At 42.6% G+C, this 23665-nt stretch overlaps 1 protein-coding gene across 2 annotated transcripts in view; it reads left to right on the top strand.

Moving 5' to 3' along the window:
• ATP9B (ATPase phospholipid transporting 9B (putative)) overlaps nt 1-23665 on the top strand; it is a 441649-nt gene that overhangs the window by 72929 nt on the left and 345055 nt on the right. For both annotated transcript variants that reach the window (XM_075314650.1, XM_075314649.1), the window contains exons 5-6: nt 1537-1645; nt 9972-10030. In XM_075314650.1, the coding sequence (XP_075170765.1) occupies nt 1537-1645; nt 9972-10030 (168 nt within the window). The remainder of the gene's footprint in view (nt 1-1536; nt 1646-9971; nt 10031-23665) is intronic.

Consider the following 23665-nt stretch of genomic DNA (forward strand, 5'->3'; position numbering starts at 1 on the left):
AATTATTACCCCGTTTGCTACCGCACCAGGAAAACAGGAATAGTCGGGTCCAGTGCCAGAATTATTGCATCTAATGGATGCGCCACTTCTGGGGCGGCTGCAGTCTGCTATTGTTAGGCTGGAAAGGGCCAAATAACTATGGCCCTTCCCACCTTAATGATATCAGCCCCCATTTGTCTGCTGTACCTTGGCTAGTGTTAGAAAAATGGGGGGACCCCACGTCATTATTTCTTTTTTTAATAAATCAAATAATTAAAAAAACGAAAAAAGTGGCATCGCCTCCTATTTTTCAAAACCAGTTAAGGTACAGCAGACAATTTGAGGGTTGCAACCTGCAGCTGCTGTTTCTGTGCTGGATATGAAAAATGGGGTGGACGATACATAATCTTTCTTTCTCAAATTATTATTTTGCTGCATAGCTGTACAAACTTGCTCTCTGTCTCTGTTGTATCTCTTCTTTCTATCATTTATCTAATGTATTAATTTTCTGGCTTTGCACATCTCATGCTGTTTTTTTTTTTGGTAACGGTCACACGGAGGACACATGTACAAAATGGACCATACAACATGTGGGTTTTTTACACAGATGTCTTTATGGGGCCTAATAACGGATCTGTTAAGATATTTTCCAAAACAGATCACTTTTGCCCCAATCCGTTTGCATTTTAATAGATCCATTAGGAAGCAGATAACTTTCATGGTCCTTTGTTTACATTAGGGTTCACTTACATCTGCGTGTAAAATATAGTTCTTTTGTTGCTCTTCTTGGTGTTTTTGTAGAGTTGATTCTCAAAAAATTATAGAAATGACACTGTGATAAATTTATATACACGCCATAACAGCGCTAAAAGATCATATAGTTTGATTATTTCATTAAGCAAAGCGTCATACCTCCATGTTTGTAAATAAAGTTTAAAAGAAGCTAGAGTTGCTAAAAAGTGGGATGGAAAACAGAAAGAAATGGACAAAGGAAAAAAAATAAATAAATGGACCAGTCGTGTCAGTTTTTTGCCATCAGTCACAATCCGTTTTCTCGATGGATCAACGGATCCGTCGCAGATTGCGGCTAAACTGATGCAATGGATCCGTTTTTTGACGGATCCGACTAGCTGGGGGCTAAATAATAATTTGAGCATGCTCAGTTAAATAAAACGGAATCTGTCGTCGGATTTCGTCATTTGACGGATGACAACGGATCCTGCGCCCATAGGCTTCCATTCTACCAAACGACGGATGGCGGCGGATCCGTCGCTGTCAGTTTTTTCGACATACACAAAAAACGTTACCGTGGACGTAGTCTCTGTCTGACGGACACTTATTTTTCGATGGATGAAACGTGAGGCTATCCGTCACAATCCGTCGCTAATATAAGTCGATGAGAAAAAAAACAGATCCAGCGGCATCAGTCACCGACTGATGGCAAAAAACTGATGTGTGAAAGGGGTCTTAGACCTGTTCATTTGAGGTTAATCTAGCTTTGTATGGGTATTGTATTTTTACTTATATATTAAGAATTAACATTGTGTTTATTTGTAGGGGTTTGTTCTGGCTGTAACAATGGTAAGAGAAGCAACAGATGAATATCGAAGGTTCAAAAGAGACAAAGAAATGAATTCCCAATTATATAGCAAGCTTACCATTAGAGGTTAGTAAATAAATATCACTTCATTTTCTGCTTATGCCATCTTTACATATCAGCTGTAAATGTTTTACTGTCTAAAACAATTAGGTTTTATAGGCGCTGTCTTATGCACGCATTTAATTTACTGTACATAGAGTAGCTGTATTAGCTAAATGAAGCTGACTGCCGCAAGGTAGGTGCGGTTCGGGCCAGAAATATTTGGACAGTGACTGAATATTCGTGATTTCAGCTCTGCATGCCACTATTTTTTATTTGAAATGGAACAGCTGAGATGCAAATGAAGTAGAGACTTTCAGGTTTAATTCAAAAAGGTGAACAAAAATATCCTATCATAATATCATAGTTTTTAAGGTTGAAGGGAGACTCTAAGTCAGGGGTGGGGAACCTCCGGCCCGCGGGCCGCATACGGCCCGCGATGACCTTTTCTGTGGCCCCCGGGGCACTGGAGCAGATTCCCAGTGGCTGCGGTGCTCGGGCAGCCGCTCATCTTGTCTATTGCCGGGAGACAGCACTGGGGGTGGGACTTCCTCCCTCTGGCTCCTACATGCTCCCTGTGAGATTACAGCTAGAATCAGAGTGATGGGGTTGGGGCCTGTACAGGACATAGAAGGCTGCATAGTGCCGTGCGTGCTGCCTCTCACCCTCCCGTTCTGTGCTCGGCTGCTCAGGTCTAGGAGGTCTTTTCTTGGAGAGAAGACGAGAATGAAGCCAGCCCTTGAGCTGAGCTGCTGCATCCATCACTTGTGCTGCACCTGATTTTACAGGGCAACTAACCAGCAGGTACTTATATCTGCGCTAAGTGTGTTTATATCTAATATATACCACCATATATCAAATGTATTTGTGACTTCAGTGTCCAGCGTCTGTTGTGTATACATGTGCGTGTGCTGTGTATAGTGCGTGTGCTGTGTATAGTGCGTGTGCTGTGTATATGCCTTGTGCTGTGTATACGGCGTGTGTGCTGTGTATGTGCTGTGTATACGGTGTGTGTGCTGTGTATGTGCTGTGTATACGGCGTGTGCGCTGTGTATACGGCGTGTGTGTGCTGTGTATACGGCATGTGTGTGCTGTGTATACGGCATGTGTGTGCTGTGTATACGGCGTGTGTGTGTGTGTGCGCGCGCTGTTTGTTGTGTTTGGCACTTAATAAAGTTTCATATTGTAAGGTTTATTGGTATATCTAATTCCTGGTGTGCACATGTTTACATGCAGAGCTTTTTTTCTTCTCCTTATGTACTGTGTATACGGCATGTTGAGTGCTGTGTATGGCTTGTGTGTGTGCTGTATACGGCGTGTGAGTGCTGTGTATGGCTTGTGTGTGTGCTGTATACGGTGTGTGAGTGCTGTGTATGGCTTGTGTGTGTGCTGTATACGGCGTGTGAGTGCTGTGTATGGCTTGTGTGTGTGCTGTATACGGCATGTGAGTGCTGTGTATGGCTTGTGTGTGTGCTGTATACGGCGTGTGAGTGCTGTGTATGGCTTGTGTGTGTGCTGTATACGGCGTGTGAGTGCTGTGTATGGCTTGTGTGTGTGCTGTATACGGTGTGTGAGTGCTGTGTATGGCTTGTGTGTGTGCTGTATACGGCGTGTGAGTGCTGTGTATGGCTTGTGTGTGTGCTGTATACGGCGTGTGAGTGCTGTGTATGGCTTGTGTGTGTGCTGTATACTGCATGTGAGTGCTGTGTATGGCTTGTGTGTGTGCTGTATACGGTGTGTGAGTGCTGTGTATGGCTTGTGTGTGTGCTGTATACGGCGTGTGAGTGCTGTGTGCAGTATACAGTTTCTCCTGTGCATGTGTACTATATATGGCCAGTGTGTATCGTGGGTGGTGTAAAATAGGACAACTGTGTCAAGGCTGTGTGCAGTATACGGGCAGTGTGTCAGAGCGGTGTGTGTATGTACAGTGTCTCCTGTGTGATATATATGATTTACCAATCTGCGCTTCAAACAAAGACAAACCTGGAAAAGCAGTTGTGAGAAGCAAACATCACAGCGCACCAAAGAGAATCATCTACGGCCGCCACAGTAGGGGTATAGGGGAGAGTTAATTGTTTGACTAATTATAGCCGGGTCATTTTCAAGTTGATAATTTTGTGCGGCCCCCGAAGGTTGGTAGAATTTTCCAAATGGCCCCCGGCAGTAAAAAGGTTCCCCACCCCTGCTCTAAGTCCATCTAGTTCAACCTGTAGCCTAACATGTTGATCCAGAGGAAGGCAAAAAAACCCCAATGTGGCAAACAAGTTCCAATGGGGAAAAAATTTCCTTCCTGACTCCACATCCGGCAATCAGACTAGTTCCCTGGATCAATACCCTGTCATAAAATCCAATATACATAACTGGTAATATTAAATTTTTCAAGAAAGGCGTCCAGGCTCTGCTTAACGTTGAAACGTTTAGGAATTGCAACCATTTCTCTACGAAGTCTGAGAAGGCGACCGGCCATATTAATGGCTGGTATGTAAAACATAAGTGGAGTGACCCTGAGGTGTGCTGGCACTTTTAGTGTCACAAATGTTTAATGAGGTATTCACAGGGTGAGGATCGCAGGTGGCTGGAGAGATGGGTGGGTCTGGTCACCTACATACCCTACCCATGGGTGTATTTGACATGTGTCTGACAGGTCACATGAGATATTTAATGGAGTCTGTTGTTTTGACACCTGGAGAGAGACTGCAGCCATCAGGGATAGTGCTGGGCTTTAGGAAGGAGCCTCTGGGAAAGGTCCTGAGTACGTACCCTGACAGGAGTCAGTGTATGGAGTGCTGCAATGTCCTGGAAAGAAACCTGTGGTGGAAGGTAACAGAATTGAAAGCCATGAGGGAATACTGACCGGGGTCAGTGGGATACTGAAAACTGTATCCAAAACCTGTGCGGGTGAACCGTGAAGGTAACAGACTGTAATCTGTGATTGATTATTTTGCCTGTATACCAGAAGAGGCTCATGTTATGTTTGAGGAGCAGTTTTTATTGTGCTTTAATAAACTGCTGGAGTTCTTAAAGAGACAGTGTTCTGCTATGTGCGCACGTTGCGTAATTGCATGCAGTTACGCTGCGATCTGCACCTCATCGTAACTGCATGCGTCCTGTGTCCCCAGCATAATCTATGAAGATTATGCAGGAGCCGTGCGCACGTGGCGTATTAGAGCGCAGCGCTTTGGCTGCTGCCCGAAGCGCGCGTTCTAAGTAGTGACCTGTCACTTCTTTCGTGAGTTCTGCCTGCAGGTCCCGCTCTGTCTATGGGAGGGGCTGCAGTCAGAGCGCATGGAATCTGCTTTTTTTTTTTCATTACGGACTGTTTCTGCAGCGATTTGAAGCGCACGTGTGCTGTTCAAATCGCTGCAGAAATTTCTGCAGGGACAGTACGCAACGTGCGCACATAGCCTTCCGGAGTCTACCTCGCACCGCACTAAAGTGATTAAAAACTTCCATTATACAGAGTGTGAACTGTGTGCAACCTCACATAAGCCTCCTTATTTGTAGGAGCTCAATAATAATTGGACAAATGAACTTTACCATAAATAAAATGTTCATTTTTGATACGTTGTACAGTATTCCTTGCGGACAATGACTGCCTGAAGTCTGGAAGCCATGGATGTCACCCAACGCTGGGTTTCCTCTTTTGTGAGACTTTACCAGGAATTTATTGAAGCTTACTTTAGTGGTCGCTTGATAGTTTTTCTTTCTGCTTTAAGTTTTATCTTAAGCATGTGAAATGCATGCTCGATGAGGTTGAGATCTGATGATTGCCTCGGCCATTGCAGAATGTTCAACTTTGTCTTCAAAGACTCCTTGGTTGCTTTAACAGTATGTTTTGGGTCATTGTCCATCTGCACTGTAAAATGCCATACAATCAACCTAGCTGCATTTGGATGAATCTGAGCAGACAGTATAGCCGTTCACACGTCAGAATTCATCCGGGTTCTTCTGTCACATCATCAATAATCACTAGTGACCCAGTGTCAATGGAAGCCATGTATGCTCGCCCATTGCACTGCCTCCACCATGTTTTAGAGAAGATGTGGTGTGCTATGGATCATGAGCTTTTTCCATACTTTCTTCTTCCCATCATTCTGGTACTGCTTGATTTTAGTTTCATCTGTCCAAAGAATGCTTTTCCAGAATTGAGCTGGCTTTCACAGATGTTTTATAACAGTCTAATCTGGCTTTTCTATTTTTAAGGCTGATTAAGGATATATAAAAAGCTATTAGGATTTCATGTAGAAAGTTCTGCACCATTTCTGCAAATCTTAGCATGAAAATTGCGGCTGCAAAAATGCGTGTTTTTGCCATATCTTCTATGCGTTTTGCAATGTGTTTACCATGCATTTTTGGTGTAGATTTTTTCGATTCATTAGAGTGGGTGACATCTGCATCAAATATGCTGAAAGAATTCACATACTGTAGATTTATTTCTGCAAGGAGAAAATTATCAACATGTGTACTACACTTAAGGGTTCTCATGGACTTTGCTGGCTCATGATTTATTCCAGGTTTTGTGACAAATCTGCACTCAAAACCACATAAAAAGACACTGCAAAACATCAACGTATGCACACAATCTAATATTTTGCACCTTGTGATGAACCCCTTGTATTTGCGCTCATGAAGTCTTCTCTTTATGGTAGACTTAGATATTGAAACACATACATCATGGAAAGTGTTCTTCACTTCAGTGGATGTTGTCAAGGGATTTTTCTTCACCATGGAAAGGATTCTGCGATCATCCATCACTATTGTCTTCTGTGGATGTCCAGGCCTTTTTGAGTTCCCAAGCTCACCAGTGTGCACTTTTTTGTTCAAAATGTACTAAACTGTTGATTTGGCCACTCCCACCATTTCTGCTATCTCTCTGATAGATTTCTTCTTTTGTTTCAGCCTAATGATTCAGCCTAGGTCCCTTGCTCTTTCATTGAGAGCTCCTTTGACAGCTTCACAGCAACAGCTTCCATATGCAACTGCCTCTCCTGGATCAACTGCAGACCTTTTGCTTGCTTAATTGATGATAATTTAATAAAGGAATAGCCCATGCAGCCCATTAAGGAGCTTTTGAGATAATTGTCCCAATACTTTTGGTCCCTTGAAAATTAGGCATCTACGTATTAAAGAGCTATATTTCCTAAACCCTTACTACAATTAGGATCTGAATACCCTCAAATTATACCTGAGAGTCTGCACTTAAACACCAGTTTGAGTATCTTGAATATTTTTTTTGCAAATAGCTAAAATGACAAGACTTGTTTTAGTACAATAGGATAAAGAGTTGCACACCAGTCACAATGTATATGGGAATGATGAAAAGCAAAACTCCTATGGGAATGCTAGACTGAAAAATACAATGAACTATCTGAAAAAGTGAAAAAAAACCCATGAAATATGGAATATGCATAACTGCTATGTATAATAGGAATATAAGAGATGTTTAGCCATTGTATTGATCAATGCAAAAGAGCCCCGAAACCAACGCCAAGGTAATCTCTATTTTTGGGGTCCCTAGCCTATATGTAACCTCACCTGCAGTTAAAAAATTTGCTCTGTATGGGAAGCAAAGGACCAAGCTATAACACTTGTTTTAGTGTCCAAATATTTCTGGTCTTAACTGTATATATTGATATATTTATTACACATATACTGGTTACTGAAGTGTCATCTTAACATATGGTGAGTACAACCCAAATGCTTCCTTAAGTAACATGATCAAGTTTCTCAGGTGTATACAAATCTGTCTTATGTGGGAGATGGCTGTTGTTCTAAAGTGTATTATGGACATCTTATGTTTCTACGGACCAGCAGCACTATTGCTTCCAAAAGTAGGTGACTTCATAGACACACAAAATGAAACAACATATAAACTCTGTTCTGCAGTTATCTTGTTATCTTCTGTGTTCAGATTAGTTTTACTGCTGGGAGCCTTCAGGTCTACTCTTATATCTCAATTTGCAAATTACACTTTAGACAACGTGTGCAGGGTAATTTGATCTAACCATTAAAAGTCTATGAAACATTAGTCAATTTAGTAACTTTAAGATTATGCTGTTCTCTCTCAAGATAAAAACTGCATTGAATGGCGGACCGGATAATTTGGGATGCTACCAGGTCATAGATTTAAAGTAATTTAATGAGTAGAGTTTCACAAGTCCAGAAGCCGTATTGCGCACCAGAAGACTGTAAGGTGCACCAATGAATAAAAACAGAACTTTAGAAGTCGGTATTACTGTAAATCGTTTATGGGTGTTGTTTATGTGTCTACCACAAAACTCCAATTGCAAGCAGCAAAAATAGACCTCTAATTTCCCTTATATTGCAGCAGATTGTCCCTTCTACCGTGTTTCCCCAAAAATAAGATGGGGTCTTTTTTTTTTTTATTTGCTGCGAAAAAATGTGCTAGGGCTTATTTTCAGGGGATGTCGTATATTTTCTCATGAACAAAAATCCACATTTATTCAAATATAATCATGTCATCATATTATGGGGCATCAACATTTTCTCTTAATCCAATTTACTTGTTCAGATGCACATTTTCTTAACTGATCTGCTATTCTCATGGTGCAGAACCAGTCCTATAGTGGTGGGACCATACCATATTTGCAATTGTTTAAATTACCTGCTTTAATTTGTTATTCTGCTTCTATACAGTGTTGTAAAATAAATAAATTAGCTTAGGGTCCCTCCATATTGTGATACCCAGCACAGATAAAGCACACGGCTACAGGCTGAGGCTCCCAGTCCTGTGCTGATCTTGGCTGTATATCAAAATTAGAGGGACACTATGCATCTTTTTTTTTTTTTTAATTATTTAAATAATTATTTAAATAATTAATATAAATATTAAAAAAATGGCATGCGGTCCTCCCCAAATATGATACCCAGCCATGATAAAGCCAAGAGCTGGTGGCTGGTATTCTCAGGCTGGGGAGACCCATGGTTATTACCCCCCAGTCTAAAAATAGCAGCCTGCAGCCACCCATAATTGTCGCATCTATTAGATGCGATAATCCTGGCAGTTTACCCTGGTCATTCCGATTGCCCTGGTACTTTGGCAATCGAGGTTATAAAAGGCGTTAATGACAGCTCACAGCTGCCACTAAGACCTAGATTAGTAATAGGTAGGGTATTTGAGACCCCCGATTAGTAATACTGTAAGTAAAAAGAAATGATCAAAAACACCGAATAAATCCTTTATTTGAAATAAAATACTAAACACCCTCTTTCTCCAATTTATTAACCCCAAACACCCAGTTCCGACGTAATCTACACAAGGTCCCACAATGATCCCGACTCTGCAGTCACAGTGCGCGGGCACGGAAAATGACCACACACTCTGGCTTCATCCAGAGACTGACTTAGCCACAGTTGGAGTGGTGACATCACTCAGTTTATCTACAGTCACATGTGGAAGTTCCCATGGTACCCCACCTGTGACAGCAGGTAAACTGACCTCAGGTGACCTCAGTGACCTCACCTCAGGTGAACTGAGTTCAGTCAGACCTGCATCCCCTGGCAGAAAACTACAGAAACAGCATCAAAACCTTGTTTATGCATTTTTTTTTATACACAGCCAAGATGAGCGCATGGCTGGAGACTGCAGCCTGTAGCTCTATGCTTTATCTGTGCTGGGTATCACAATATGGGGCAATCCAACACCAATGTTTTTATTTATTTATTTTTACACCACTATAGAGATGCAGACAGCATGTGTGATTCCAACTAATCACAGGCGCTGTTACACTCTGTAAGTATAACTGTCTTGCTCTAATCCCCCTAGCCCTATCTACCACCATTTTAATGCACAATCTTCGGGTCCCCATAGACTTTTATATGGGGATCAGCGTCCGGGCAGATGTTTGTGTTCAAGTCTGGTCCCAACCGGTTTTCTTTTTTTAAATCTGGTTGGATCCCCCAAACTTGAATATCTTCAGGTTCCCCCATCTCTAGTCATAACATTAGCGGCTACAGGGACCCATGTACATGCAAGTGACCAGGGCCCTTGATAATAAAGGCTACAATGAGCTATGACAATGCTGGCCACAGTTACCCATGACATTGACAGCTGCGGTAACCCATGATGAGGCCGGCCACAGTGACACATTAGAATGCCAGTCACTGTTTCTTACAGTCTTACTATTGTTGCCACACCTGGCATCATATCCTTTTTTTGTCCAGACATGATATGAGAGAGGTTTTTCAAGTCCCAACCAATGCTCATTGTACCCCTATAGGTAACTAAATTATATGTATGCCTATTATGTTAATTGATGTTTTTTTTATTTAATCTACATGTAATCTATCTGAATAGAACACACCAAAAAGACTAATATTATTTTTATTATAGGTAAAGTACAAGTGAAAAGTTCAGATATTCAAGTTGGAGACCTAATCATTGTAGAAAAGGTAAGAAGTTGCTCATTACTTACCCATATCATATATAATTATCTTGTAAGCAGTTGTGGACAGAAGGGGCCAGGAATAATAGGCTGCTGAGAGGTTTTTAATTTTAATGAGACCAGATCTTGGGTCCAGGTTTTTGGAGCAGCGAAAGGGCTTGGTTTCCAGGTGCCACAAAAGGCACCTGAAGTGGCTCAGGTGTGGCCAACCTGGGAGCTGCAGTGTGAGTTGTCATTATTGCTGAGCAAATAAGGGTATGTTCACACATCAGGTTTTTGCTGTGCGGCACAATCCGGCACTTTGCGGGAAAAACGCATTGTTTTTTTTGCCGTCGGGTGCGGTTTTTCCTCATAGACGTTTATTAGCGCCGGATTGTGCCGCATGTACTTGCGTTTGATCCGGTTTTTGCCGGATGCGGCAAAAATCGTCACTCCGGCGGCCAGACAGGACGCAGAGAGGAACTTTGTTTGCCAGCGGCAAAAAACTGCATAACGCCAGGTGCGGCGCTGTGCAGCATGGTGCATAATGAAAGTCTATGCAAGCCGGATACGGTGGCATGCTTTAAATGCCAGAAGCATGTACCGTATCCGGTTTTTACTTCTGAGCATGCCCAGAAGTGATATAAATTCATTGCTTGTCAGAAAATCAATCACTCACTCACTCTCTCTCAAACTCTCTCACTCACTGACTCACTCACTGACTGACTCACTGACTCATTCACTCACTCTCACCTACTCACTGATCACGGGCGCGGCGCTGTACGGCTGTCACACTGCTGGCGGCTTCTCCTCTTTTGAAAATGCTGGCCGCCCATTATTCAATCTCGTATTCACTGCTTTCCTCGCCCTCCGGCGCCTATGACTGGTTGCAGTCAGACACGCCCCCACGCTGAGTGACAGCTGTCTCACTGCAACCAATCACAGCCGCCGGTGGTCGGGTCTATATTGTGCAGTAAAATAAATAAATAATTTAAAAAAAAAAAACGGCGTGCGGTTCCCCCCCCAATTTTGATACCAGCCAAGATAAAGCCACATGGCTGAAGGCTGGTATTCTCAGGATGGGGAGTTCCACGTTATGGGGAGCCCCCCCAGCCTAACAATATCGGCCAGCAGCCGCCTGGAATTGCCGCATCCATTAGATGAGACAGTCCAGGGACTTTACCTGGCTCATCCCGAATTGCTCTGGTGCGGTGGCAATCGGGGTAATAAGGGGTTAATCATGGTAGGCGTCTATGAGACACCCCCAATGATTAACCTGTAAGTGAAAGTAAATAAACACATACACCCCAAAAAATACTTTATTTGGAATAAAAGACAAAAAAAACACCCTCTTTCACCATTTTATTAAAGTCCCAAAATACCCCTCCAGGTCCGACCTAATCCACAGAGGACCCCTGACACTATCAGCTCTGCTACATGAACCTGACAAGAGCGGCAATAGAACACCGCCGCTCTCTATCAGCTCCATGCTGAAACTGAAGAGAGTTGCGCTGTCAGCGGGGATGTCACTGAGGTAATGCCGGGGTGTGTGCGGTGATGATGCTTTCGGGGTAGTGCCAGCGTGTGCGGTGTTGATGCGTGTGGGGTAGTGCCTGCGTGTTCGGTGATGATGCGTGTGGGGTAGTGCCTGCATGTGCGGTGATGATGCGTGCGGTAGTGCCTGCGTGTGTGGTGATGATTCGTGTGGGGTAGTGTCGGCGTGTGCGGTGATGATGCGTGCGGTAGTGCCTGCGTGTGTGGTAATGATGCGTGTGGCATAGTGGCGGCATGTGCGGTGATGATGCGTGCGGTTGTGCCGGTGTGTGCGGTGATGATGCGTGCGGTAGTGGAGGGGTGTGCGGTGATGATGCGTGCGGGGTAGTGCCGGCGTGTGCGGTAATGATGCGTGCGGGGTAGTGCCGGCTTGTGCGGTGATGATGCATGCGGTAGTGCAGGGGTGTGCGGTGATGATGCGTGCGGGGTAGTGCCGGCTTGTGCGGTGATGATGCATGCGGTAGTGCAGGGGTGTGCGGTGATGATGCGTGCGGGGTAGTGCCGGCGTGTGCGATGATGATGCGTGCAGGGTAGTGCAGGCGTGTGCGGTGATGATGCGTGCGGGGTAGTGCCGGCGTGTGCGGTGATGATGCGTGTGGGGTAGTGCCTGCGTGTGTGATGATGATGCGTGCGGTAGTGCCTGCGTGTGTGGTGATGATTCGTGTGGGGTAGTGTCGGCGTGTGCGGGGATGATGCGTGCAGTAGTGCTTGCGTGTGTGGTAATGATGCGTGTGGGGTAGTGGCGGCATGTGCGGTGATGATGCGTGCTGTAGTGCCGGTGTGCGCAGTGATGATGCTTTCGGGGTAGTGCCAGCGTGTGCGGTGTTGATGCGTGTGGGGTAGTGCCTGCGTGTGCGGTGATGATGCGTGTGGGGTAGTGCCTGCGTATGCGGTGATGATGCGTGCGGTAGTGCCTGCGTGTGTGGTGATGATTCGTGTGGGGTAGTGGCGGCGTGTGCGGTGATGATGCGTGCGGTAGTGCATGCGTGTGTGGTAATGATGCGTGTGGGGTAGTGGCGACATGTGCGGTGATGATGCGTGCGGTAGTGCCGGCGTGTGCGGTGATGATGCGTGCGGGGTAGTGCCGGTGTGTGCGGTGATGATGCGTGTGGGGTAGTGCCTGCGTGTGCGGTGATGATGCGTGCGGTAGTGCCTGCGTGTGTGGTGATGATTCGTGTGGGGTAGTGTCGGCGTGTGCGGTGATGATGCGTGCGGTAGTGCCTGCGTGTGTGGTAATGATGCGTGTGGGGTAGAGGCGGCATGTGCGGTGATGATGCGTGCGGTAGTGCCGGTGTGTGCGGTGATGATGCGTGCGGTAGTGGAGGGGTGTGCGGTGATGATGCGTGCGGGGTAGTGCCGGCGTGTGCGGTAATGATGCGTGCGGGGTAGTGCCGGCGTGTGCGGTGATGATGCGTGTGGGGTAGTGCCGGTGTGTGCGGTGATGATGCGTGCGGTAGTGGAGGGGTGTGCGGTGATGATGCGTGCGGGGTAGTGCCGGCGTGTGCGGTAATGATGCGTGCAGGGTAGTGCCGGCGTGTGCGGTGATGATGCGTGTGGGGTAGTGCTGGCGTGTGCGGTGATGATGTGTGCGGTAGTGCAGGGGTGTGCGGTGATGATGCGTGCGGGGTAGTGCCGGCGTGTGCGATGATGATGCGTGCGGGGTAGTGCCGGCGTGTGCGGTGATGATGCGTGTGAGGTAGTGCCTGCGTGTGGGGTGATGATGCGTGCGTTAGTGCCTGCGTGTGTGGTGATGATTCGTGTGGGGTAGTGCTGGCGTGTGCGGTGATGATGCGTGCGGGGTAGTGCCGGCGTGTGCGGTGATGATGCGTGCAAGGTAGTGCCGGTGTATGCTATGATGATGCGTGCGGGGTAGTGCCTGTGTGTGTGGTGATGGTGGGGTCTCTCTCTCAGCATAAAAAAAAAAAGGATCCGTTTTTTACTGGATCTGTATCATCAGTTTTTTCACAATCTGAGACGGATCCGTTGCATCAGGCACAAACCGCCTTAGAGACACAGGCCTTCTTGACTGTTCATGTGTGATAAATTGAGTTGCCTGCATTACCAAGTCGGTGAGACTATTTAATTTGTTACCTTATTAAATGCATTCAAGAAAGTAAAGATTTTTAGGTGTTAAAAATGTGCAAAAATGATGGATAAATAGATGGTATAGATGATTATATATAGTTGATCGAAATAGATGATAATTAGATAATAGATTGACATAGATTATAGAGAGAGTTGAGATTATAGATAACAACAGAGGTGTGACAATCACAGTCGCCGGGAGGGCGGGGATCCGACCCCAGTGTCTGCTTCAGCTGGATGTGCGCTTGTGCAAATGTATGTAAACCTTTGACTTTGCAAAAATTAATAAAATGCCTTAAAACATTCTCTCTCTCTCTCTCTCATTATTCTGGCATTTGGCAAATATAAATAATTTTGAAATTGTAGATATAAATAGGTTCAGCTCCCCTTTTAAGCAACCGTGGCCGATTTTGATGATTAGTGCACGGACAGTCAGCGGGCCGGTTCCCAGAAGCTTGAACAACAGAAGGAGTTTTAATCCAGCACTTTGAACTTAATATCCAGTCGCAAAATTATTTTTTCTGGAGTCTTGATAAAATTTAAATCATTTATTAGTGTATATAAAAAAAATCAAAAATTAAAATCATATTGCGTCTAAATAATTTTGGTTCCTAATTGACCTAAAACGGGAAAGGTTTATTTTGATTTCAAGTCAACTAGCGAGAAAAACATGTATATGTGTTTTTTTAGATAGTGTATGTACATTTCTGGTTTCAACTGTATGATCCCTATCCTTGTACAGGGCCCCATCCTGGTATATATGATCCACCATCCTGGTAAATAGCCACCCATCGTGGCACATAGCCCCCCCATCCTGGTACATGTCCCCCCATCCTGGTACATATGATCACAATCCTGGTACATATGATCCCCCACCACGCTGCACACTTCAAAAAAAAACAAAACCCAAAAAATCCTTATTATACTCAACCTCCCTCCGATCCCCCCAGCTTGGTGTCCTCTTCTCATGAGTTATTTAAAGGGCACTCCAAATTTATATTAATGCAGATACACACACTAACACTAGCAAATGAGCTGTACTTAACATTTGATGGAATTAACAGTGAAATTACTGAGTCATTTTAAAGGATGATCCATATGTTTACAGCTCAGGCAAACAAACAATCTGTGTGAAGTGTTCAATTTTCATGCCACAATGTAATGCCTCACTTTATAGTTTGTAGCACCTGGTTATTTTTCAGAGCAATCTAGCATCCTAATTACTGGTAAGAGAGAAGTTAATAGTTCATAGCCGACTTATGTAACGTTTCTATTATATGGTATAACATTTCAAATTTGAAAAAAAATTTGAGAGATAATGGCTTAATGCTTGTACACGTTATAAGGGCTTCTTTATGATTTTGTGGCAAGTTGGTGCAAAAATAGGATGTAGCCAACAAATTTCACCTTAGTTTGCAGCATTTTTCTCACATTTTTTTGTCACAAAAACTGCAGTGTTTTACTGTACTGGCAAAGTGAATGATATTTCTGAAATTTCATGCTCCGACAGCTTATTCTTTCCTTGTAGATTTGTTGCAGCTTCAATTCAAAATCATATCTATTCTCTCAGCGTTTTTGCTCATTTTTTTCGTATTCAATTTATTGGAAAAAGATGCATTAATAAATACATTAAAAACACATTGAAAAAGCACAGCATCAAAGTGCATATTTTACACAGCATATTTCTTGCCTATACGTTTGCAAATATCCTTATAAAATAGAAATTCATATATAGAGTTTACTACTAGGGATCGAATATCACAAATATTCGTCAATATTCGGCTTCGTGAATATCTGACGAATAGTTCGCCGCTATGCGAATATTCGATGCGCAATATAAGTCTATGGGAAGCCCGAATAATTGCTATTCAGCAACTATTCGGGTTTCCCATAGACTTACATTGCGCATCGAATATTCGCAAATTGTTTAATAGTGGTGATCTATTCGACGAAAATGGGCGTTGCCGAATATTTGCGGTATTCGATCATCCTTATTTACTACACCTCCACTTTACAGTAGAAAATGGGCATTTCTGATTTGGATTTTTGCTTTAGTTGTGGAATAGCTCAAGGGTCTTTATATTTGCCGTCTGGCCGGAGATAGTCCTCTTCATGCATACCCATTTTGTGTTCCCTAAGGTCCTCTTTCTACAGGTATGTCTCCTATGAGTCTTGTATGGTTTGATCCAGGATTCCTACAAATGACTCTTCTGTCGCATTTTTCTTTTACTTGTCAGAAAAGGGGTCATAATGATCTGAAAGTAACAGATATATAATGATGTGGAAGTAACAGATACTCAAGTAACATATTCCATTGTTGTCTCTTTTGGCTTAATCTAGATAACAAATATATTCTCTACAAAATACAGTGCCAAGCAAAAGGGTAACAATGTTTTGAAGTTTTTACTTTCAGGCTCCATATTTCACCATTCACTACAGCTTTGAGCGTGGGACTAGCTTTGTTTTATAGACAATCATCTTGGCTGATACATAAATTTGAATTTCAACTTTTTAGCATATGACTTATTATGCAGATTCTTGTCATGTCACTGCATTGTTACTGTTTTGCTCCTGGTGTTTGAAAGTTTTTTTCTTTCTGTATTTGTCATGGAGTGACAAACGAGATTTTGCCAGTCACCACTTGCCTTCACCTGAGGCTGTACCCTGCACTCCCTGATTTTCCCATAGGGGTTCTATCACTCCATTGCCAATCACATGCCTAAGCCCATACTTGCCCTAAACTCACCCTCCTTTATAGCGAGCAGGCCAGCAAGAACACTAGTCTCACCTCTACAAGAAACACAAAGGGTAGGATAACAGTCAGGAGAAATGGACACAAAAAGCAAAAACGCTCCAAGCATCTACAGTGCAGCTAACACCACAATTGCAAATGACACAAAACTAAAGCTTCTTCCAGAGTACTGGCTCCTTCCAAAGTGGTCTGCGTAAAAATAATAAGGATTCAGACTTTATCACTGACTTCAGATGATCAAACATGTGACTTTATATAGCAAACTGGATTTGGAACAAAAGAGCTGCACCTGGGATGAAAGCTACAAATAGCAGCCAAACAGGAAAGAGTGCTTAACCCTTACAGCACTACAAGCCAGTAGATGTTATTCAAATACCAGTAGTGGATCTGCAGGCACTAAGGCGTTGTGATCTTCTGATTCCAGACTCACTTGAGATCTCCCCTGGGCGGGGACACACATGACAGTATACTGAAAATTAAAACCTGTTCTCACATTTCCTAAATACCATATTTCCCCGGAAAAAAAAGCCCTACTCCGAAAATAGGCCCTAACAGGAATTTTCAGTGTAAGGTTTAAATATAAGCCAAACCCTGAAAATAAGGCCTAGTCGTGGTTCAATAATGAAATATCCATGCAGCTAAAAAAGTTAAAGATACTACAGGACACTGCATTATAGAAAGCAGATTCCCCCAAAAGAGAGAAGAAAGAAGACCGAAGACCCCACAATCATACTCACCAACCGAATGGGAAGACCTGCAGTGAAACGCATCAAGGACTTGCAGTGAAATGCTCACCCACCCACACACATCAGATCGCACACCCACACACATTAGATCGTACACCGACACACATCATATCGCACACTCACACATATCAGATCACACACACACACATCAGATCGCACAAACACACATCAGATCGCACACACAATCACACATCAGATCACATACACACATTCACCATATCCGGCGACACCAATTACTTGTGGATAGCAGGGGAACCTGGGACGCAGTAGAGCGCGAGAACCTGCGGTGGAACGCATGGAGGACTTGCGGTGGAATGAGTTAATTTCTACTGGCCCGCTGCTTACCTCTGGGACCACATGTTGAGGGAAGACCTATCACAACTGCTCCCCGCTTTTTTAAGATGAAGGATTCTGATTTCCCATGTCATGTGCTGTAATATCCCAGTACTGTTGGTGATTGTAGTGATTTGTGTGTGGAGTTGTCTTGCTGTTTTCTCCCTGTTCCTAAATGTATGCTAAACCCAAACATGGCATGGGTAATGGACACGGCAGAGCGATATAAAAAAAAACCCCTAAAATGTGGTTACCGCTAACAGCAGCTCTACCACCTCCTGTATTTTTGGCCCCAAGCGTCCAGGCAAAAGTACCAAACACAAGTCAGATGTGAACTCCTCTGCAAGCTCTGGCAAGAACATTAGTAAGGGGGAAGCGTAATGGACTATATGTTCCATTTCTCATCTCAATTATAGCAGGATGATGTAGAGTCTCACAGTCAGTCATATCATCAACTGCATTCTGTTCAGTCCACCTCTTCCGCCGCCATAGCAGATAAGGTTGTACATAACAGTTAAGATTGTTCCAATATGTCAATCACGCCAGTTTCTCATGTGCCCCAAACATCGGTAAACCAGAGCACCATAGGGGCTTAGGAACATACTATACCAGAAAAAAACATTTATTGATATTTTGGAAAACATGAACAGTCAGTCTTTGTTCTTTGAAGACATGATGTCGGAAGAGATGTTCAAGACGTTTCTAAAGTCACTCTATGTTGCAGGCACTGTGAGCCAAGGTGGTAGGGACATTGTTCAGGGTGGAAATCAGGCAGGGGGCAAAGAACAATGGCGGTGTCACATAAAGAGGCACCAGTCAAACAAATCATGGATGATGATAACAATTAAGATGATGACAATGATTCTGTGTTTGACAAAACCTGTAAACCAGACAATATAACAAGGAGTTGAGGTGAACTGAGAAGGGGGTTGCTGGCATCAGTGATACACAGCACAGGCGACTTGCATCAAAAACATCTTTGGGGCCAAATCAGCTTTTCCTGCAGTAGCTCTGGAACAGATAATTCTGCATGTGTTCTTCGTTGAGGAGGCTTTACATCGTTTGAAAGGTTTGGTCGTGGTGGTGGCAAGTCACACATGAGTCACACTTCTCGTGAGTGGGAATTCTTTTCCATGTTGTCGTAGGACCATTGTGTTGCATTGTGCAGGCAGTGCTGTTAGAAAATAAGCTGAGTACCTCCTGACACACATCGAATAGAAACTATATCACTTTATAAGCACATTAAACCGCATCACCTGTTCATATGGAGAAAGTAAACTGACCCGCAAGACAAGCAAGGTGAAAGGTGTCCTTCTTTTTCTCCTTGTGTTCATATTTCTGGTAATCAGTATATACCCAAAATTAGTGCCCATCATCATCATCCTCATCTACAGCTTCCCATACACCTCCTCCTCTATCTCCATTGCATTGTCAGTTCCCATTTTGTGTGCCCAAGAAATATGCATTTAATCATCCAATCACATGGAAATTGTACTCCCATATGTCCAAGATAACCATAATTAATGCCAGACCACGTGGATTCTACTTCATTTTGCAAAATAATTGTGTGTTCTCAGGTTCAATGGAAGATACCTTGCCGCCATTATTTCTTGTACCAAAAAGTCATCTCTGCCAGGTTTGGGCACAAAATGCAACATTTTTAAATCAAACTTTATTGTACTATATGCATCAACATTTTGAGACAAGAAACTAACCTTCTTTCAAATTTAAGGTGTGATTAAATATTATAATAGAAATAATAAATTATTTATAAAATAAATAAATTGCAGATAGCATTAAAGAATATGTAAACATGTTACTCATTCATAAGTACAGCACAGAATAATTAAAAATACCACATAAAGATTACACTTAAAGTCACTAAATGTGTTGCTTATAGCACTACTAATTCAGTCACTTGGTAGCAGCAGCTATAGAAGCCACAGAGGATGAAACAATCATTGACTGTCTTAATTCAGCTAAGACCGGTTTAGAATTGTCTCTTCAGTGTGTCCACCATACTGTTATTGTAGTTATTCCTGCATTTATGGACTGGTTTTTGTGCTCAAATTATCACTGTTTTCAGCAGGGATGCTGAAATTCTCCAGTGACTAAAACTTGGCTAAGCACCTTACATGTATGTGTATTAGGATGGGAATATACGTAATACGCTGGTGTAATCGGCCTACAGGGGTGTTTAGATCTCACGATACTCCAGGTCTCATCTGCTTATGTCCTTTTTGTGCTCAAATTATCACGCTTTTCAGCAGGGATGCTGAAATTCTCCAGTGACTAAAGCTTGGCTAAGCACCTTACATCTATGTACATTTGTAGGAGTGCAATCGGCCTAAAGGGGTGTTTAGATCTTACGATACTCCAGGTCCCATCTACCCATATCTTTCTCCATATACCTGCACTTGGCCAAGCACCTCACATGTATGTGGATTATGAGGGGAATATGCATAATACGCTGGTGAAATTGGCGTAAAGGGGTGTTTAGATCTTACGATACACCAGGACCCATCTGCCCATGTCCTTCTCCGTATACCCGCACTTGGCTTTGAAAACCATCCTCCCTTAATAGGTTAGGTACATTGACACTTAAGGCCCTGTCACACACAGAGATAAATCTGTGGCAGATCTGTGGTTGCAGTGAAATTGTGGACAATCAGTGCCAAGTTTGTGGCTGTGTACAAATGGAAAAATATGTCCATGATTTCACTGCAATCACAGATCTGCCAATGATTTATCTCTGTGTGTGACGGGGCCTTTAGAGCAGTCAGGTTTCCTCCCGCAGTTTCGGACCTGCTTATGGCTCCTAGATGATTTGTGAGCTGGCTTGTATCTCTGTGGCGTTCTGCCTGCCGCTGAGACGTGAGTGCTGTTGCTGAACTAAACTGTTTCCACCGAACATTTTGGAAGAATCCAGCTTCCTTCCTCAAGGGTAGTTCAGTTCCATGAAGCTTATCCTTTTATACTGATATCTACTGAAATGCAAAGAACTCTATTTCATTATTTAAAACTTTTGGTTTTAATGTGTCCAATTCAAATATCAACTGACTTTCTACCCTTGACATTTTTCTAATGAAGTCTCTCCCTCGCCAATCTTTCTTAACCCTCCATACTTGGGATTTTACAAAAGAACTTGCATGTTTCAATGGGGTGACTAGTACGTTTATTAGTTATATTGTGAATATGTTCACCATGTCTTTGGTACAAAGGTCGCATTGTTGTTACGACCTATGTACTTTTTGCTACATGGGCATTGAAAACAGTAGATTACCCCTCTTGTTTGGCAAGTTATAAAATTGCTTATATCAGAGTATTTCCATTAAGAAAATGTTTTATTTTTATAGAGTATTTTCCCCAACAAAATTTACACGGATAAAAGCCGTTTAGATTCAAATAGCCTGATATAGTACCCTTGTTGATTACCTCAAATTTTTGGACAGTGGGTACCACCAAGTTACGTATGTATCTTGCTTTCCTATATATATAAATTTTGGGTGGAAAGGTAGAAGATACCCCATAACCTTCTCGTCTCTCAGTATGTCCCAATATTTCTTAACAATAATTGTTTAAATTTTGTCTGTACGTTATACTGCACTATTATGGGCATTTCCATTGATTGTACTAGTTTCCTGCAGTAATTTAGTTCTATGGTTCTCTTTAATTTTTTTGCCGGATTTCATTTAGAAGTACTTTATTGTACCCCTTTTCTATAAATTTATTGGTTAGTTTGTCAGTTTCGTTTTCAAAATCTTACAACTGGGCAATTTCTGTGTACACACAATACACTGAGAATTAGAAACAAGGCACTCTCAAATGTCTTAATAACAAGTTGTCTGATGAAGGCCACCTGGCCGAAACGTCACATGTTGCTTTAAGACTTATGGAATAAATTCGTTTGTATCACCATTTGAGAGTGCCTTGTTTCTAATTCTCTGGACATATGGTGTGGAAACCTACAAGTGCACCTCAACATCTCTTACACTGTGGCTGTGCCTTATCCTGCTATAAGTACACACATACACTGGCTTTTAAGTATATTCAAAAGCCAGTTTGGTAGATGGCAGCTGGATAATGAAATGTAGCTATTGCCGTCAGTAGGTTTAGTAAAAGTGCGAGTGCATATTTTTTAGATCTAACTCTTTATACTGAGAAAGGAAAAATATGCACTCGCAATTTTACTAAACCTACTGAGAGCAACAGCTAAGAGTGCTACAAAATGTTTAGGGAGGTCCAAGTCTCTGATTAAATTATTTACTTTGAGCTGTGAAAAAAAGCTGTGATATGATTGGATGCTATGGACGCTACCACACTCTGGAAGCTGGGTTAAGGAAATCTTCTCTGCCCACAGCAGCCAATTGCAGCACAGCGTCCAATAATTTTTAACCAATCTAATGACACCAAAATTATCCACCAAAGGTTACGAAAAGGGGTCAAAGTATGGTGCAAGAAAAGCCTGTGGAGTCAGAGAGGAGAGTTCAGTGATTGAAAGTGTATAAAAATCACCTCAATTTTCAAACAATTTAATCCTTGTAGACCTGTGTTAAATAATAACATTATTATTATTATTATTATTATTATCTATACTGCAGTACTACTTCTACGGGGGATGTGATTACTGGTCCTAAACATCTCCTTCCCTGCCCAGTCTTAACTCGCTAGTCGCTACCATGATGCTTTTACTGCATCGAATGCACAGCCTCAAGCCACATACCTCCTAGCTGCACACTTTTTTTTTTTTTTTTTTTTTTTTTATTATAGAGTTTTCGACTGTACTGCTGTCCTAAACTGCCAAGCCACTCCTTACCAGAGCCGAATGACAACTCTACTAAATATTTAATTACTGTTGATCATGTTATCTATACTGCAGTATTACTGCTGCCAGGGCTGTGGTTGCTGTCCCTAAACTGCCAAACAGCTCCTTGCCTACCCCATTTTAACTCGGTACACTACTTCCACAGCAAAACCTCAAAAGTTGCACAGCTACTTGCTGCCCACTGTGTATTACAGTGCTAGACGGTACTACTGATGCTGGGAAATGTATGCTTATGTTAATTTACTTTTGAGAAAATTGAGAAACAGCTGACAAGTCATAACTGGGGATAATTCTTGACCAGCTTAATAAAAGGCTTTTGTAATTGTCTAATTATTTTATGATTTGAAAAACAGTTTCAGATCCCCCAAAAGGGATAATTTCTCCACTTATGATTAAATTGCCATTAAATCTTCACATTGAAAATCGTACAATATGTCAGTTTTGTCTCCCTAATTGGGATTCTGATCTGGCATATATCCTAAGTCATATGCAAAGGATTGTTAAAAATCCACTTGGGAGTTTTAGGATCGCTACTTCCAATAGGTGGCGCTGCGCTAGAGTTTGTCTCCTTTTTTGGAGAGACAATTTGAATAATCCCCAGAGGGGCATTGTAGCTATAAGTCCCCTTACTGGCAGCCAGACTGGCTTGCAAAGTCTCCTTAAGGAGAATAGTGTTCCACCCGTGGTCCCCACATAGCTTCTCAGAGCCAGATCAGACACCCCATACTTTGCACTGACGAGGGGCAAGCACCCCGAAACACCGTGTCTGCAAATTGGGATTCTGATCTGGCATATATATCCTAAGTCATATGCAAAGGATTGTTAAAAATCCACTTGTGAGTTTTAGGATCGCTACTTCCAATAGGTGGCGCTGCGCTAGAGTTTGTCTCCTTTCCTGGAGAGACAATTTTAATTATATGGATAATTTTTGGACAAATGTATGAAAAAGCTATTTCTAGCCAAACAGGAATAATTATGAAGCCCAACCGTGTGAAAATGCCCGAGCTTTTTTTTTTTTCTTAACAAAGTCTGTCTACAAATAAACTTTGCATGCATCAGCCCCCCAAATGGGAAAACAATTTAGACCGTTTATACAATTTAGGTAGCCTAAAAAAGGGAAGTCAGCATTCAACACGTATTTTATAGGCAATTAGAGGCTTTTTAGCTATGTGATTTGTGCAAATTTATTTGCCACAAATCACATTTTGGGGGGAATTTTCTAAACATCCACTCCTCTCTATAAAAAAAGCTATGTTATTCATTGGTCTCTTTATATGATTTTTTTTTTGTTTTTGTAATACAGTATCCTGTCCTGCAAAAACTTGAGAACAAGGGGGGGTATTTTTCATGTTTTTTTGGAGTAAGAAT

This window comes from Anomaloglossus baeobatrachus, chromosome 6 (genome assembly GCF_048569485.1).
Source record: "Anomaloglossus baeobatrachus isolate aAnoBae1 chromosome 6, aAnoBae1.hap1, whole genome shotgun sequence".
Classification (NCBI taxonomy): domain Eukaryota; kingdom Metazoa; phylum Chordata; class Amphibia; order Anura; family Aromobatidae; genus Anomaloglossus; species Anomaloglossus baeobatrachus.